Consider the following 16,754-nt stretch of genomic DNA (forward strand, 5'->3'; position numbering starts at 1 on the left):
TTCTTTTATATAAATATCTTTCATATTTTATATATTTCATTTTTAAGGAATTATTGTGCCAAATTTACCAAATCATTGTGACTGTTTAGAGAATATTAGTATCAATGATTAATCTTTGTTTTTTGTTTCTTCAAAAAATAATTTAGATTTGGATGTTGCAACAATAACAAAAACTGTAGTTGAGAATATTCGAAAGAAAGATGACGGTGAATTCAGTCATCATGACATGGCCCCAGCCCTAGATACGGACACTACTGAGGTAATTCGGGACGGGGGGAAGGTGCTGTGTAACTTCTAATGATCTTTTATGTTATTCCTCGGTGAATTTCTCCCTTTGTAAAAGAAATTCTATGTTAGTTTTTCTTTTTTAAGAATGTTTCTTTGTCAGCCCAGACATGTTAAATTATAAAAATTGGCAGCAAATTTTAAGTCTTATGTAAAGGATTACTTATAGTATGTTAAAGGAAGCTTCTTTAATAGAAAAAAAAAATCTCAGCTTTGGTTTGTTGCTCATCAGGTTATTTTAAATACTTGTTAATCACTAACTTATGTAGCTTGCTTACATTTTCAGAAAGGAATAGAAAGTTATATCTAAGAAAACTATTTTAGAGTAACATTTAAAGGAATCATATGGTTAAGTTGGTGAGACATACAATATATAATTCCAAATTAATAATCCAGTAAATTTTTTCTATAATTTATTTATTTTTATTTATTTATTTTGAGGCAAGGTCTGGTTCTGTTACCAAGGCTGGAGTGCAGTGCCGCTATCTTGGCTCACTACAACCTTTGCCTTCCAGACTCAAGCCATCCTCCCTCCACCTCCTGAATAGCTGAGAATACAGGCATGTACCACCATGCCCAGCTAATTTTTTGTGTTTTTTGTAGAGACAGGTTTTGCTATGTTGCCCAGGCTGCTCTTGAACTCATGAGCTCAAGGGATCTGCTTGCCTCGGCCTCCCAAAATGCTAGGATTATAGGTTTGAGCCACCATGTGTGGCAGTATTTTCTATAATTTAATAGAGAGCTGCTAAATATGAAAATACACTAAGAAAAGTTAGATGTTATCATTTCATATAACTTGAGAGAAAATGATGTTTACTGCAAGTACAGGTGTAAGTTAATTCTACTAATTTGTAGAATATCTTTTTTAAAAAACCTGATATTCCCTTTTCTTTTTTTCCCCTTTAATAAATAGGAGGATCGTTTAAAAATTGATGTAATTGACTGGTTGGTCTTTGACCCAGCACAGAGAGCAGAAGCACTGAAACAAGGCAATGCAATTATGAGAAAATTCTTGGGTATGCTATATTTTTATGCAGCTTCAAACTCCTGGGCTCCATTCATCTTCCTACCTCAGCCTCCCAAGTAGCTGGGACTATAGGCACCCACCACCACACCTACCTACTTTTTAAAAAAGTTTATAGAGATGGTGTCTCACTATATTGCCTAGGCAGATCTCAAACTCCTGGCCTCAATCAATCCTCCCACCTCAGCCTCCTTAAGTGCTGGGATTATACGAATGAGCCACCATACCTAGCCTTTTATTCTTTTTTTAAAAAGTTTTTGTTCAAATTTACAAGAAAAAAAACAACCCCACCAAAAAGTGGGCAAAGGATATGAACAGACACTTTTCAACAGAAGACATTTATGCAGCCAACAAACATATGAAAAAAAGCTTATCATCACTGGTCACTACAGAAATGCAAATCAAAACCACATTGAGATACCATCTCATGTGAATTAGAATGGTGATCATTAAAAAATCTGGAGACAACAGATGTTAGGGAAGATGTCGAAAAATAGGAATACTTTTGCACTGTTGGTGGGAATGTAAATTAGTTCAACCATTGTGAAAGCCAGTGTGGCAATTCCTCAAGGATCTGGGAATAGAAATATCATTTGACCCAGCAATCCCATTACTGGGTATATATCCAAAGGATTATAAATCATTCTATTATAAAGACACGTGCACACATATGTTTTTTGCAGCACTGTTTACAATAGCAAAGACTTGGAACCAACCCAAATACCCATCAGTGATAGACTGGATAAAGAAAATGTGGCACATATACACCAGGGAATATTATGCAGCCACTAAAAAGGATGAGTCATGTCCTTTGCAGGAACATGGATAAAGCTAGAAACCATCATTCTCAGCAAACTGACACAAGAACAGGAAACCAAACACTGCATGTTCTCACTCATAAGTGGGTGTTGAAAAGTGAGAACAAATGGACACAGGGAGGGGAACATCACACACTGGGACCTGTTGGTGAGTTGGGGGCTAAGAGAGGGATAGCAGGGGGTAAGAGGATGAAAAGTTGACAAAAAAAAAAAAGAAAGAAAGAAAAAAATAGTATTATTTGAAAGTATTTAGAATATTTGTTGAAGTACTTAAAATTTAGATTACTGGTACTACATGATACTAGTCTTATGCAATTTGCTTTTTTAATTTGACAAGTTTTTAAAGATTTATTCATATGTATAGATAGGTGATAGATCTAGTTTATTCATTGTTACTTTCTGCTGCTGCATAAAGTTTTGTTATAAAAATAAGCCAAGGTGTATTGATTCATGCTCTTAGTAGTGAATGATTAAGTTGTTTCTGGTATCTTACATTACAAACAGTGCTCCAATAAATAATTTTGTTCATGTCTCCTTGAAAAAAAGAAAACTTTTTGTTCAAATTCATGTATTTTTAAATTTTTGGGGGGTTTTTTGTTTTGGCCCTTCCACTAGGGAGGAGAAAACCAGCTACTCTTTATCTATCAAACCTGGTATTATGAAACAAACCATATTTTAATGGTGAATTTTCATTGTCCTAATCAATTTTGCAAATAATAATAATCAGACTTTGAAAAATGTAATTGCTTTCTTTAAGACATAGAAGTATGTAAAAGTAACTATATTTGATGTATCCTTTTGTGTTAGTATCACACTGAGATACGAAAAAGCCAGTCTATTAGGTAGAAAGATCACCAAGGCCTTTAACAGAGTGCCTTAGGCCCTGAAATAGTTACAGGTCACTGTAAAAGTTGTAAACCAGTGATTTGACTCTTTTAGAAACCATTACACAGAAGCCCATAGGTCTTCAAAATTGTGTATCTTTTTTTCACAGCATCAAAAAAGCACGAAGCTGCAAAAGAAGTATTTGTGAAAATTCCTCAGGATTCTATAGCAGAAATCTATAATCAGTGGGAGGAACAAGGAATGGAATGTCCACTTCCTGCTGAAGATGATAATGCTATCAGAGAACATTTGTGCATCAGAGCTTATTTGGTGAGACTGTAAAGAAAGCCACAGATGTGCTTCGTGATAATTTTTCTGATTCACTCTCAGAGTTTGAACTTTTTTCTAGAAGTAGTGTTGATGCATCTTACCTCTCTTGTGACTATAGTGCTGACTCATCCACAGGGGGTCTGACGTCGTGACCTTGTCTTCATTAGCATGATTTTCTAATCAATGTTAACCAACCAGGATCATCTCACATGGTAGATAGTGTCTATGATGTCCAGAAGTTATGTTTTCTTAAGATTTTATAAAAGCTTGTCTCAGCTTACAATTTCTGCTTTTATCGGTAACTGAGAAAAAGCAAGATGCTGTAGGTTTGTTATGACTAAAATAACAGCATACTCATTCAAAATTCATTCAAGTCCAGATATGGTGACTCAGGCCTTAATCCCAACACTTTGGGATGCCAAGGCAGAATGTTTGAGCCTAGGAGTTCAAGACTGGCCTGAGCAACATAGTGAGACACCCCTCCACACACATCTCTACAAAAAAATAAAAACAGAATTAGCTAGTATGGTAGCATGCATTTGTAGTCCCAGCGACTTGAGAAGCTGAGGTGGGAGGTTTGCTTGAGCCCAGGAATTTGAGGCTGCAGTGAGCAAAGATCATGCCTTGTCTTCATCAGATCATGCACTCCAGCCTGGATGACAGAGCAAGGCCCTGTCTCAGAAACAAAACAAAACAAAATTTTATTCAATAAATAGTTACATAATTATAGTGGGTTAGATAGTAGGGCCAAATCTGTGGATAACACCCTATCCTTGCCTTCTGAAAGCTAATAGGCTAGTTAAGAAGACAAGTACACATGCATATGTTACGGGGTGATAAATGTAAAAATATGTGATCAGGGTGCTGAGATTGGAGAATATGCCAGAAAACACAATATATATACCTTGCTGTTGTTTGTCATTTGACAAAATATTTATTCATGGTATGACCTTTTTGTATGCAAAAAATAAATATTGAACAGTTTTATTTCTTGATGCTGCAAAATTATTTCTAAGAATCAAATGTTGCCGGGCACGGTGGCTCAAGCCTGTAATCCCAGCACTTTGGGAGGCTGAGGCGGGTGAATTGGGATCACGAGGTCAAGAGATCGAGACCATCCTGGTCAACTTGGTGAAACCCTGTCTCTACTAAAAATACAAAAAATTAGCTGGGCATGATGGCTCATGCCTGTAATCCCAGCTACTCAGTAGGCTGAGGCAGGAGAATTGCCTGAACCCAGGAGGCGGAGGTTGCGGTGAGCCGAGATCGCGCCATTGCACTCCAGCCTGGGTAACAAGAGCGAAACTCCGTCTCAAAAAAAAAAAAAAAGAATCAAATGTTAAAAATTTTGATGAAACAAAAGTGAAACCTTTGGTTATTTTATATTTTGTTTTTTTTTATTTTACATTTTAGGAAGCCCATGAAACCTTTAATGAGTGGTTTAAGCACATGAATTCAGTTCCACAAAAACCTACTTTGATACCTCAACCAACTTTTACTGAGAAAGTGGCTCATGAACACAAAGAAAAGAAATATGAAGTAAGTTAAATATGGATCTGGGATGTACCTACTGCATCTTATAACTGTATGTTATATATTTAAAGAGATCATTTCTTTAGCAACTATCTTTCTATCATAATAGATAATCTTCCTGTTAATGTCCTGCTTTGGAAGACACAATCTGTTTAGTTACTTTTCTGTAGGTAATTAACCAAACATGAAAAATGCCTTCAGGTGACACAAACATTTATTTACAAAGTTAACTTTATTCAGCATTTTATTTAATTGCAGTCTGTTGATACTTATTTTTATATTTGGCAGACTTAAATGTCAACTCTTGAGAATGATGTTTTATGTGTATATTCCTGTCTGTACTTTACAAATACATTATTTATTGGGTTTTATCCATTATATGTCTGCCTTATGTTTGTTTTACAGATGGATTTTGGTATTTGGAAAGGGCATTTAGATGCCCTAACTGCTGATGTGAAGGAGAAAATGTATAACGTCTTGTTGTTTGTTGATGGAGGGTGGCTGGTGGATGTTAGAGAGGTAAGCTGTGTGCGTTGTTTATAGCTGGAAACCAAAACACTCACCATGTCTTTCTCTTTTTTAAATGCTCTGTCTCTGAATAGGAGCATCTACAGATTTTATATAATTGTAGATATAGCTAAATCCCGTATTTTAAGCTAGGCCAAAAATACTAGCTAGGGAATAGGAATATTTGATTCTTGGATAAACTATTAGTTCACATTTACTATGTTTACACAGGATACAAAAATGTAATTTTAAAAAATCTGGACCTAAATATTTATTATACATGTATGTGACTCAATTGACAGATATGAAGATAACTTGAGTAGTTTCAGTAAGGGATAGCTAAGGTAGGGGCTCTCACCTCTGGGCTGTCCATTTTAATGACCTGGCAAACTTTTTAAAAACACTGCTGGGTTCCACTCCCAGAGATTCTGGTATAATTGGTCTGAGGTAGGGCTGGTTTTTTTTTTTTTTTTTAAATCACCTGGAGTGCTTTAATATAATATACAGCCTGTGTTGAGAACCAGTTACAGAAATATTAAGTGCCATAAGAAAAGCACAGGTTCTTATGCTGATTCTCTTGAAGATAAAATTTTAATGTTGCAAAATGCTAATTAAGTGATACTTAAACTTTGAAAAGACTTCAGTGCTTTATTTGTACATAAATCTTTGCTATTCTAATTATTATTTAATCTAAGTAGATTAGCCACAAAATAGTCTGGGGTCTCATAAAAATGGAGCCAAGTGTGAACGCCTATACTCCTAGCACTTTGGGAGGCTGAGGCAGGTGGATCACCTGAGGTCAGAAGCTTGAGACCAGCCTGGACAACAGGGCAAAACTCCATTTCTACTAAAAATACAGAAAAATTAGCCAGACCTGGTGGTGCATGCCTGTAGTCCCAGCTACTAGGGAGGCTGAGGCAGGAGAATGGCTTGAACCCCCCAGGAGGCAGAGGTTGCAGTGAGCTGAGATTGTGCCACAGCACTTCAGCCAAGGTGACAGGGCAAAACCTTGTCTCAAAAAAAAAAAAAAAAAAAGTTTAGACAGAAGGCAATGAATGATACCATTTTATTTCATCAAGGGTTTTAAAATCAATATTTGATCTCAATTATTTCTTTAAAACTAATCCAGAAAAGAGATTTTTTTAATAATTAAATAATTAATAATGATATTTTAATCACCTTTGTTGAGTCAAGCCTCATACTCTCATATATTCGATGACACAGGACGCTATTCAAGGCTCCGGCTAACACGTGTCACTTGTATGTGAATTAGAAAATTGTAATTTTGTCTGGCTGCAGTGGCTCACGCCTGTAATCCCAGCAGTTTGGGAGGCCAAGGCAAGTGGATCATATGAGGAGGCCAGGAATTAGAGAACAGCCTGGCCAATACGGTAAAACCCCATCGCTACTAAAAATATAAAAAACTAGCCAGGTGTGGTGGCTCATGCCTGTAATCCCAGCTAATAGGGAGGCTGAGGCGGGAGAATCCACTGAACCCGGAGGCAGAGGTTTCGTTGAGCTGAGATTGTACCACTGCACTCTAGCCTGAGTGACAGAGGGAGACTCTGTCTCAAAAAAAAAAAAAAAAAAAAAAAAAAAAATTGTAATTCCCTTTCCTCACACAGATAGGTTCCATGGCCAGTCCACACCACATGTAGAACAGAGCACAGGCTAGATTTCTGCCCCACTAATTTGCTTAGCCACCCTTGTGCAAGGCACCGCTGTATGCAATAGCCCTAGCATTATGAGGTGTTTTCATATAGCTATGCCTCAAGTTTTTAAATAACTGTAGAATAGTCCCCTTAGTGTTAGGCCTGGTGGCACAGAGGAATGTCAGGGAGAATAGAGCAGGCAGCTCATCTTTACCTACCTTTCACCACCTCCATTACCTCTACCTCTAGCATAAGCCTCTATTGTCTTCCCTAGCTTCTCACTGTTCTTTATACAGTCCGTTCCTTTTACAGATGTACTAGTGAACCTTTTAGAATGAAATATATGCGACCGTCCTACCCAGAACTTTTTGATGCCTTCTTATTACACTTGGGATAAAATCCATCTTTCTTTTCCTGATGTGCAAAGAGTATACATACTTTTTTTTTTTTTTAACTAACCCCCTAATCCTGTGTCCTGTTCTCCCCTCACTATATTCTAGCCTTCTGGGCCTCTTCACTGGTTCCCCTCTGCCTAGAATGCTCCTTCGCCAAGATATCTGCATGGATGACTTTGTACTTCTTTTAGCAGTCTGCTCAAATGCCATCTCCTTCAGGAACCTCTCCCCAACCCAGCCACCCTATTTAAAATCGCATGTATGCATGTATATATATAAACACACTCCTGTCCCTTTTAATCTCCATAGCCTACATTAGTTTTTTTCATAGCACTTAGCACAATCTTATATAATACATATTAGTTTATTTGGTTTTTGTATGTCTACCCTCATTTGAATATAACCATAATGAAGGGAATAACCTTGTTTTCTTTATTTCTTTGACTCTGGCACTTAAAGTAATGCTGAGCACATGGGAGGCTTTCAGTGATATTTGGTAAATGAATGATATTGCATTACTGAGGTGAATGTACTGTCTTCATATTAGGAATAGCTATAATATTGTCCAGGCATGGTGGCTCTCGCCTGTAATCCTAGCACTTTGGGAGGCCAAGATGGGTGGATCACCTGAGGTCAGGAGTTCAAGACCAGTCTGGCCATCATGGTGAAACCCCATCTTAAAAAAATAAAAATAAAATAAATAAAATAAGGAATAGCAATAATATCAGTACCAATCAACTCTTGCTATCAACACGTATTAGGTAATGAGTTTTGCTCACACATAAGGCACTATATATCCCTAGTGGAAATAATCTTTCTGTTTTACATATTTATGGGCTATTTCAAAGCTTTTTTTCATTCAGATGAGAAAAATGTCTTCGGTTGAAGCAGCCCTATTTAATTTGCTTTTCCTTGTGGCATATTGCTGGGTATGTCAGCCATTACCCTGGATGGTTGCTGGCAGCCCACCTGCTAGTATAGGAATTCAATTATAATTAGCAGACGAGGTCAACTGCAGCACACTCTGATACTGTGGCAGCAGCAGGATTTAGGAAAAGCAAGTCAGGATCCATCCTATGAGATGAGAAAATAACCTGCTGCTACTTTCAAGCAACAAGGAGTCAGGAGCCAGGGGCACCTGGCCTCTTTAACATAGAAAGATTACATTGAAGCACAAATGAAAGGTCCAGAAAGAAGCAGTGCTTATTCTTACTGGGTTCTAGGTTGGGATCACTAATACGAATTTATGTAAAACCTTGAAGTATTTTAAGTCCACCTCTGGGCCGGGCGTGTTGGCTCACGCCTGTAATCCAAGCACTTTGGAGGCCAAGGTGGGAGGATCACCTAAGGTCGGGAGTTCAAGACCAGTCTGACCAACATGGTGAAACCCCGTTTAAAAAAAAAAAAAGAAAGAAATCCACTTCTGAAGGTAGCCAGTATCTATTTGAGAACAGAAATAAAGGTGTTTTCCCTTATAAAGAAGCACTTTAATACTTGCTCGTATGTATTTATGCTTCAAACAGGACCAAAATATTGATAGTAAATTTTTCCTATGTATGGAAAACTGACCTAAATTAGACCAAATTAATATAATTACTCCTTGATATAATTACCATATTTTGTTATTGATTAACCCCTCCACTTATATCTCCATTTGAAAAATGCTTTCACATTTTAATATAGCCTCTTACATGAAGATATTTTTAGATATTTTATTAGGCTTTTCAAAGGAGCAGTTATTATTTTAGCTCGTCCTTTTTATTTATTTATTTTTTTCCTGCATTAGTGCTATTGATTTCCTTTCTATTTTTAAGATTATTTCAGAAATTGTATGTGTCATTCCTGTAGTCTCAGCACTTTGGGAGGCTGAGCCAGGAGGATCACTTAAGCCCAAGAATTTGATTACCAGCTTGGGCAACATAGGGAGACCCCAACTCTACAAATAATAAAAAAAAATTAGCCGGGCATGGTGGCACATGCCTGTGGTTCTTAGCTACTTGGGAGGCTGAGGTAGGAGGGTTGCTTGAGCCCAGAGGTCAAGGTTTCAGGGAGCCATGATTGCACCACTGCATTTCAGACTGGGTGACAGAGCCAGACTGTCTCAAAAAAGAAGAAATAAAAGAAAAGAAAAAAATTGTGTGGTTGGGTACTTTTTAATTATTTTAATTTTCAAATTTGTTGTAAGTAAATGTAGTGGGCATAAGAAGTTTACTCTTTGGACACGGGGAGGGGAGCACTACACACTGGGGTCCGTTGGGGGGAAATGGGGGAGGGACGGGGGAGTGGGGGAGGTGAGAAGAGATAGCATGGGGAGAAATGACAGATAGAGGTGAGGGGAAGGAAGGCAGCAAATCACACTGCCATGTGTGTACCTATGCAACAATCTTGCATGTTCCTCACATGGACCCCAAAACCTAAAATGCAATAAAAAAAAAAAGACGTTTACTCTTTTTTCTGTACTTTTATTCTTCACATAGATTTGAAGAAAGATCCATGTATGTATAAAGGAATGCCAACTGTTTTTCCTACTTATTTCCTCATATATACTGACTCAATTGTATTATTCAAATCTCTAGTTTCTGTTTTTCTGTTTTTAAAAATTATATAAGGAAATCATAAATTCCATTTTCCTTGTTTATAAACAAAATAGTCTGCAATGAAGTTGACCCTTCCTGTGTGCCCCTCCCCACATCCTCTTTTTCCCAGCAGCAGTGATTGCTGTCAGTCTGGTGTGTCCTCTCAGACCTCCTTAGAGCTATCTTTATGTGTCTGTGTAAACATCCAAGGGAGTGGTGATTGTTTTCTGTTCTGATTTTTGCTCTAATGGTATTCAGTTTCTAACTCATTCTTTTTATGCAAGTTTTTATTCAAGATGTAGTAAGTTTATTAGAAATACAAATTCAGAAGCATTTTATTTTCACTCATACCTTTGACCTCACTGTAGTCTACTTTGTTCATCTTCATACTTTTTTGCTGTTAAATCTTGTCTACCAATTACATTTTGGGTTTGATTTAGCACTTGGCTTTTCTCTTTATAAGGATCTTTAGCTTAAATTGTTAAAAGGATTTATCAATGTCTGTTTGTAGGATGCTGAAGAAGACCATGAAAGAACACATCAAATGGTTTTACTGAGAAAGCTTTGTCTGCCAATGTTGTGTTTTCTGCTTCATACAATATTGCATAGTACTGGTCAGTATCAGGAATGTCTACAGTTAGCAGATATGGTATCCTCTGAGCGCCACAAACTGTATCTGGTAAGTTCTAGAGCATTGTAGTTTTAAATTTTAAAGATTTTATATACTCTGTAGTAATATTTAATTTGGTGACGATGTGTTTACATTTGTAGTTGTTCTTGAATGTTCTTAAAGTAATAGTCTAGTTTTAATGTTTATGCTTTTTTTCCCAAAATGTGTATATATTTGTAAGCAGTTAGAAATATATTGACTGACTCTGAGAAATAGCCTTGAAATTCCAGAACCACTCTAATTTGCTAGCCTCTGGCTACATAATCTTAAAGAGGAATTTCTTCTTATATGAAGCTAATCAGATTGATTCGGTAATTATGTTCATACTTGTCATTGTTCTCATTCTTATTTCTCTTTTTAAAAATCAGGTGTTTTCTAAGGAAGAGCTAAGGAAGTTGCTGCAGAAGCTAAGAGAGTCCTCTCTAATGCTCCTAGACCAGGGACTTGACCCATTAGGTTACGAAATTCAGTTATAGTTGATCTACTCTTTGTAATCTCACTGATTTTCGTGATAAATGACGTTTTTAATAAAATATATTTGTTATTAGTAATTTTTTCTTTTGCACCATGTAAAATTTAGACATTTGAATTTTGTACTTTTCGGAATATTATGGTGACATTTTGAAAATGTATGTGTATCAGTGTTTGTGCTTATTAATAAAACTACATAAAAATTAAAATTTTCTGTTTTTACAAATTCCAGGATTGTCTCTGTATCATGTAATAAGAAAATTAAATTTTCTATTCTACTCTTTTCTGTAAGTATTCTGATATTTTAAAATCATAAAGATTATGGAAATATTTATTTTTAAGCCAGGTACATGATTTTTTATTTATCATAAAATTTAGTATTTTTTGAATATTAGAATTAAGATGACTATAATAAGAATGTTTTCTAATATAACATGCTATTATTATTTTAGTTATTTTGAAGACATTTCTAGTTTAGCTTTCATTTAGCAAACTTCCTATCAAAATAAGAGCATATAGGCCGGGCGCTGTGGCTCACGCCTGTAATCCCAGCTCTTAGGGAGGCAGAGGCGGGAGGATAGCTTGAGCCCAGGAGTTCGAGACCTGCCTGGGCAATATAGCGAGACCCCGTTCTCCACAAAAAGGAAAAAAACAAAAAGACAAAAAAAAAAATTAAAAAAAAAAAAAAATAAGCGTAAAATAAGAGCATATAAAGACTTAGTGTAGTACCTGGTACACAAGTAAACCTGGAATACATTGGGGATTACAAATCCAGCTCTTCTAGTAGAGAAAATACCGTAAGTACATTTCAAAGGTGTCATTAAGAAATGCGAGTAGTGGCCGGGCGAGGTGGCTCACATCTGTAATCCCAGCACTTTGAGAGGCCGAAGTGGGCAGATCACCTGTCGTCAGGAGTTTGACACTAGCCTGGCCAACGTGGCAAAACCCCATTTCTACTGAAAAATAAATAAATAGCCGGGCGCGGTGGCTCAAGCCTGTAATCCCAGCACTTTGGGAGGCCGAGGCGGGTGGATCACGAGGTCGAGAGATCGAGACCATCCTGGTCAACATGGTGAAACCCCGTCTCTACTAAAAATACAAAAAACTAGCTGGGCATGGTGGCGCGTGCCTGTAATCCCAGCTACTCAGGAGGCTGAGGCAGGAGAATTGCCTGAGCCCAGGAGGTGGAGGTTGCGGTGAGCCGAGATTGCGCCATTGCACTCCAGCCTGGGTAACAAGAGCGAAACTCCGTCTCAATAAATAAATAAATAAATAAATAAATAAGCAAGCCAGGTGTGGTGGCAGGCACCTGTAATCCCAGCTACCCAGGGGAGGCTGAGGCATGAGAATCACTTGAACCTGGGAGGCAGAGGATGCAGTGAGCCGAAATCATGCCACTGCACTCCAGCGTTGGGGATAGAGTGAGACACTGTCTACAACAAAAAAAGTACAAGTAGTCTGAGCGGGAAGACACTATCTCCAGCTGAAACGACTCTCAGGAAGTAGTAGTGGGTTGGGGTTTGAGCAGTGCACTGAATTTGCAAAGCAAAGAGAGGCATAAGAAGGATGAGGCTAGATAGATTAAGAATTACCAGTATGAGCAAGACCTAGAAATGACAAGTGCTGGGCATTTTTATGAACCAACAAATACACCAAATAGGCTAGAGTGTAGGGCTTATAAACAGGAGACAAAAGAATATGACTGTAATAGAAAACACCAATTCTCCAAACTGGCTAATCATCTAAGGAATTTATTGAATATGTATTTATAGATGCCACCCCTAAGGACAGCTGGCTTGGGAAGCCTGAGATGGGATCATAGAATTTGTTCAACTCTACATGATGTGCTTTTGGTGTTTTTCTTTTCTTTTCTTTGAGATGGAGTTTTACTCCTGTTGCACAGGCTGGAGTGCAATGGCAAAATCTTGGCTCACTGCAACCTCTGCCTCCTGAGTTTAAGCAGTTCTCCCGTCTCAGCCTCCTGAGTAGCTGGGATTACAGGCATGTACTACCACCATGCCTGCCTAATTTTGTATTTTTAGTAGAGATGGGGTTTCTCCATGTTGGTCAGGCTGGTCTAAAACTCCTGACCTCAGGTGATCTGCCCGCCTCAGCCTCCCAAAGTGCTGAGATTGCAAGTGTGAGCCACCAAGCCCAGCCTGTTGTTGTTTCTCTAAAGAATCCATCTTGTCTTCCTGTTTCCTTTATTCTTACTGGCATGCAAATGATCTTTATAGCTCATGCAGTCCTGTAATCATGATTGTTGCTATGCTGCTTTGCAAAAAATAAAAGCAAACAAAATCATACCAGAACAAATACAGACTAGATTTTGGGGGGAGGAAGAGGAAATAAGTGAGTCTTAAAAGTAATTTTGTTACTTGCAACAAACTATATATAGAGAAACTTTGTACAACTTAGGGTGACTATTTCCAAAGACTGTCACCTATTTGTTGAACCACAGTGGAAAACTACTTAGCTTAAATGAGGAGGAATATTATATGCTTCCATGTAAATGGACAACGTCTGTCATCTATTTAGGAACTTGTTTTGCATGCCCCCCACTCTATCCATCTTTTGTTTTGCTTTGTTTTTTGAATGTACTTTAAAAAAACAACCAAGGTTGTAGAATTCTACAACTAAGGTTGTAGAATTACAAAATTATTTCAACTTTAGACTCTTAATTAGGATGCCCTCAAATGAACTTTATTATTTATTTATTTATTTATTTATTTTTGAGACAGGCTCTTGCTCATCTCCCAGGCTGGAGTGCAGTGGCATGATCTTATCTCACTGCAACCTCTGCCTTCCGGGTTCAAGCAATTTTCCTGCCTCAGCCTCCCTAGTAGCTGGGATTACAGGCGCTTGCCACCACGCCTGGCTAATTTTTGTATTTTTAGGAGAAAAGGGGTTTTGCCGTGTTGGCCAGGCTGGTCTCAAACTCCTGACCTTAAATGATCCACCTGCCTCGATCTCCTAAAGTGCTGGGCGCATTCGGCCAAATGGAGTTATTTGAGTCCTTAGGGAGTCAGTGTATGTGTTGCTGTTTATGTAAATACAGTTCAGTTGGAGCCCCAAGAGTGCCAATGTACTCCTCACAATTCCCAGATGCCTCTGTCTTCCTGAATACCAGAAGTGGTGGGCACCTGAGTGGGAAATTTCAGGCAACTTAATTTAGTTCATCAGTGCCTACTCTATTGAAGAACTGAGTTTTCATTCTAGAGAAGAAACTCAGGGAAGGGCCTGTTTCCTATCACAGGTTCACATAATGATTTTTTTTTTTTTTTGAGACAGAGTCTTGCTCTGTTGCTAGGCTGAAGTGCAGTGGCGCAATCTTGACTCACTGCAACCTCCGCCTCCCGGGTTCAAGCAATTCTCCTGCCTCAGCCTCCCAACATACTGATTTTTGAAAACTTTTCTTGGTGTGACTTATGCCGAGAAATTACGAGGACTTTTCCCCGAGTACTGCATGAAGGCTTTGAAGTTGGAACAGGCATGTCTTGGGTGTGAAAGTTTTAATTTCCCTGCCTCATTTATTTAATTTAGAAATGAGGGTCTCACTATGTTCCCCAGCCTTGCTTCCAGTTCCTGGGCTCAAGCAATCCTCCCAAGTCAGTCTCTCGAATAGCTGGCACTAAAGGCCCATGTCACCATGCCCTGCTTCCTCAATTATTTTAAATTTTTGTATCACGGTCTCTCTTTTTATGACCGCTGAATTAATCCTAGAGTCTGTCTTAAAACTAAGAATTGACATGTTGGTAGGAAGAACTGGACATTCAAGATGTTTTAGTGATTCCTTTTTCCCCACTACTCTTGTTGCCCAGGCTGGAGTACAATGGTGTGATCTCGGCTCACTGCAACCTCCGCTTCTTGGGATCAAGCAATTCTGCCTCAGCCTCCCGAGTAGCTGGGATTACAGGCATGTGCCACCACACCCAGCTAATTTTTGGTTGTTTTTTTTTTTTTGTTTTTTTTTTTTGTTTTTTTTTTTTTTGAGACGGAGTTTCGCTCTTGTTACCCAGGCTGGAGTGCAATGGCGCGATCTCGGCTCACCGCAACCTCCGCCTCCCGGGTTCAGGCAATTCTCCTGCCTCAGCCTCCTGAGCCCAGCTACTTTTTTGTATTTTTTTTTTTTTTTTTTTAAGACGGAGTTTCGCTCTTGTTACCCAGACTGGAGTGCAATGGCGCGATCTCGGCTCACCGCAACCTCCGCCTCCTGGGTTCAGGCAATTCTCCTGCCTCAGCCTCCTGAGGAGCTGGGATTATAGGCACGCGCCACCATGCCCAGCTAATTTTTTGTATTTTTAGTAGAGACGGGGTTTCACCATGTTGACCAGGATGGTCTCGATCTCTCGACCTCGTGATCCACCCGCCTCGGCCTCCCAAAGTGCTGGGATTACAGGCTTGAGCCACCGCGCCCGGCCTACTTTTTTGTATTTTTAGTAGAGACGGGGTTTCACCATGTTGACCAGGATGGTCTCGATCTCTTGACCTTGTGATCCACCCGCCTCGGCCTCCCAAAGTGCTGGGATTACAGGCTTGAGCCACCGCGCCCGGCAATTTTTGGTATTTTTAATAGAGATGGGGTTTCTCCATGTTGGTCAGGCTGGTCTCAAACTCCCGACCTCAGCTGATCCGCCTGCCTCGGCCTCCCAAAATGTTGGGATTACAGGCATGAGCCCCCGCCCCCGGCCTTTGTGATTCCTTTTTAAAAATCCCCTTTTGTACCTGTAGTATCTACAGTATATAATCTTGCTCTATTCGACTTAAGGAGGAAGGAAAAAGGAAGAACCTGACTTCTGTGTGAAAGGACCTTATGCCGGGCGCGGTGGCTCAAGCCTGTAATCCCAGCACTTTGGGAGGCCGAGGCGGGTGGATCACAAGGTCGAGAGATCGAGACCAACCTGGTCAACATGGTGAAACCCGTCTCTACTAAAAATACAAAAAAAAAATTAGCTGGGCATGGTGGCGCGTGCCTGTAATCCCAGCTACTCAGGAGGCTGAGGCAGGAGAATTGCCTGAACCCAGGAGCGCGGAGGTTGCGGTGAGCCGAGATCGCGCCATTGCACTCCAGCCTGGGTAACAAGAGCAAAACTCCGTCTCAAAAAAAAAAAAAAAGGACCTTATTGCCATGTCGATCAACACTGTTAAACTTTTATCTCTTAGCCATTGCACCTGACTTCAGGATCCAAAACGTATATATGTGTGTATGTGCGTGTGCGTGCACAGGCGCACCCCTAGAGACAGCTGTATATATATATAGTTATGCCAAGTTGTGCGTTTCTTTCTGGAATTGTAAGTGAACACAATAATTGCACGTTTATAATGTCAAGGGGACATCTTTCCAGAGAACACACTTTCTCACTGTTGAGCTAATGAATGTATGATCTAAGGAGAAACCCTTGCAGTTGTACCCGATGATGCTGTCTGTCGAAAAGTGAATTTTTAATCTTTTTACAACAATAAAAAATAAAATAAAAATATGCTTTCAGTAAATTCTTTTCCCTCTCTGGCGAGGACTAAATTTGCTCAGCATTCAACACGGAAAATTGGTCAAAGTGTCTGCACAGCCAGAGAGAAGTTGTCTAGCAAATCGAGTCAGTGACACACAGGAAACAAACGTCAAGAAAGGCGCCCTAGATTGGCCCAGTCGGGTAGGCATTAGGTGACC

General features: G+C 39.1%; 1 protein-coding gene across 3 annotated transcripts in view; it reads left to right on the forward strand.

Moving 5' to 3' along the window:
• NUP107 (nucleoporin 107) overlaps positions 1-11,364 on the forward strand; it is a 56,151-nt gene extending 44,787 nt beyond the window's left edge. For all 3 annotated transcript variants that reach the window (XM_010337287.3, XM_074402870.1, XM_074402869.1), the window contains exons 22-28: positions 147-259; positions 1,199-1,301; positions 3,122-3,282; positions 4,696-4,821; positions 5,221-5,334; positions 10,457-10,624; positions 10,984-11,364. In XM_010337287.3, the coding sequence (XP_010335589.2) occupies positions 147-259; positions 1,199-1,301; positions 3,122-3,282; positions 4,696-4,821; positions 5,221-5,334; positions 10,457-10,624; positions 10,984-11,091 (893 nt within the window). In that variant the 3' untranslated portion in view covers positions 11,092-11,364. The remainder of the gene's footprint in view (positions 1-146; positions 260-1,198; positions 1,302-3,121; positions 3,283-4,695; positions 4,822-5,220; positions 5,335-10,456; positions 10,625-10,983) is intronic.
• The last annotated feature ends 5,390 nt before the right edge of the window (positions 11,365-16,754 follow it).

This window comes from Saimiri boliviensis, chromosome 7 (genome assembly GCF_048565385.1).
Source record: "Saimiri boliviensis isolate mSaiBol1 chromosome 7, mSaiBol1.pri, whole genome shotgun sequence".
Classification (NCBI taxonomy): domain Eukaryota; kingdom Metazoa; phylum Chordata; class Mammalia; order Primates; family Cebidae; genus Saimiri; species Saimiri boliviensis.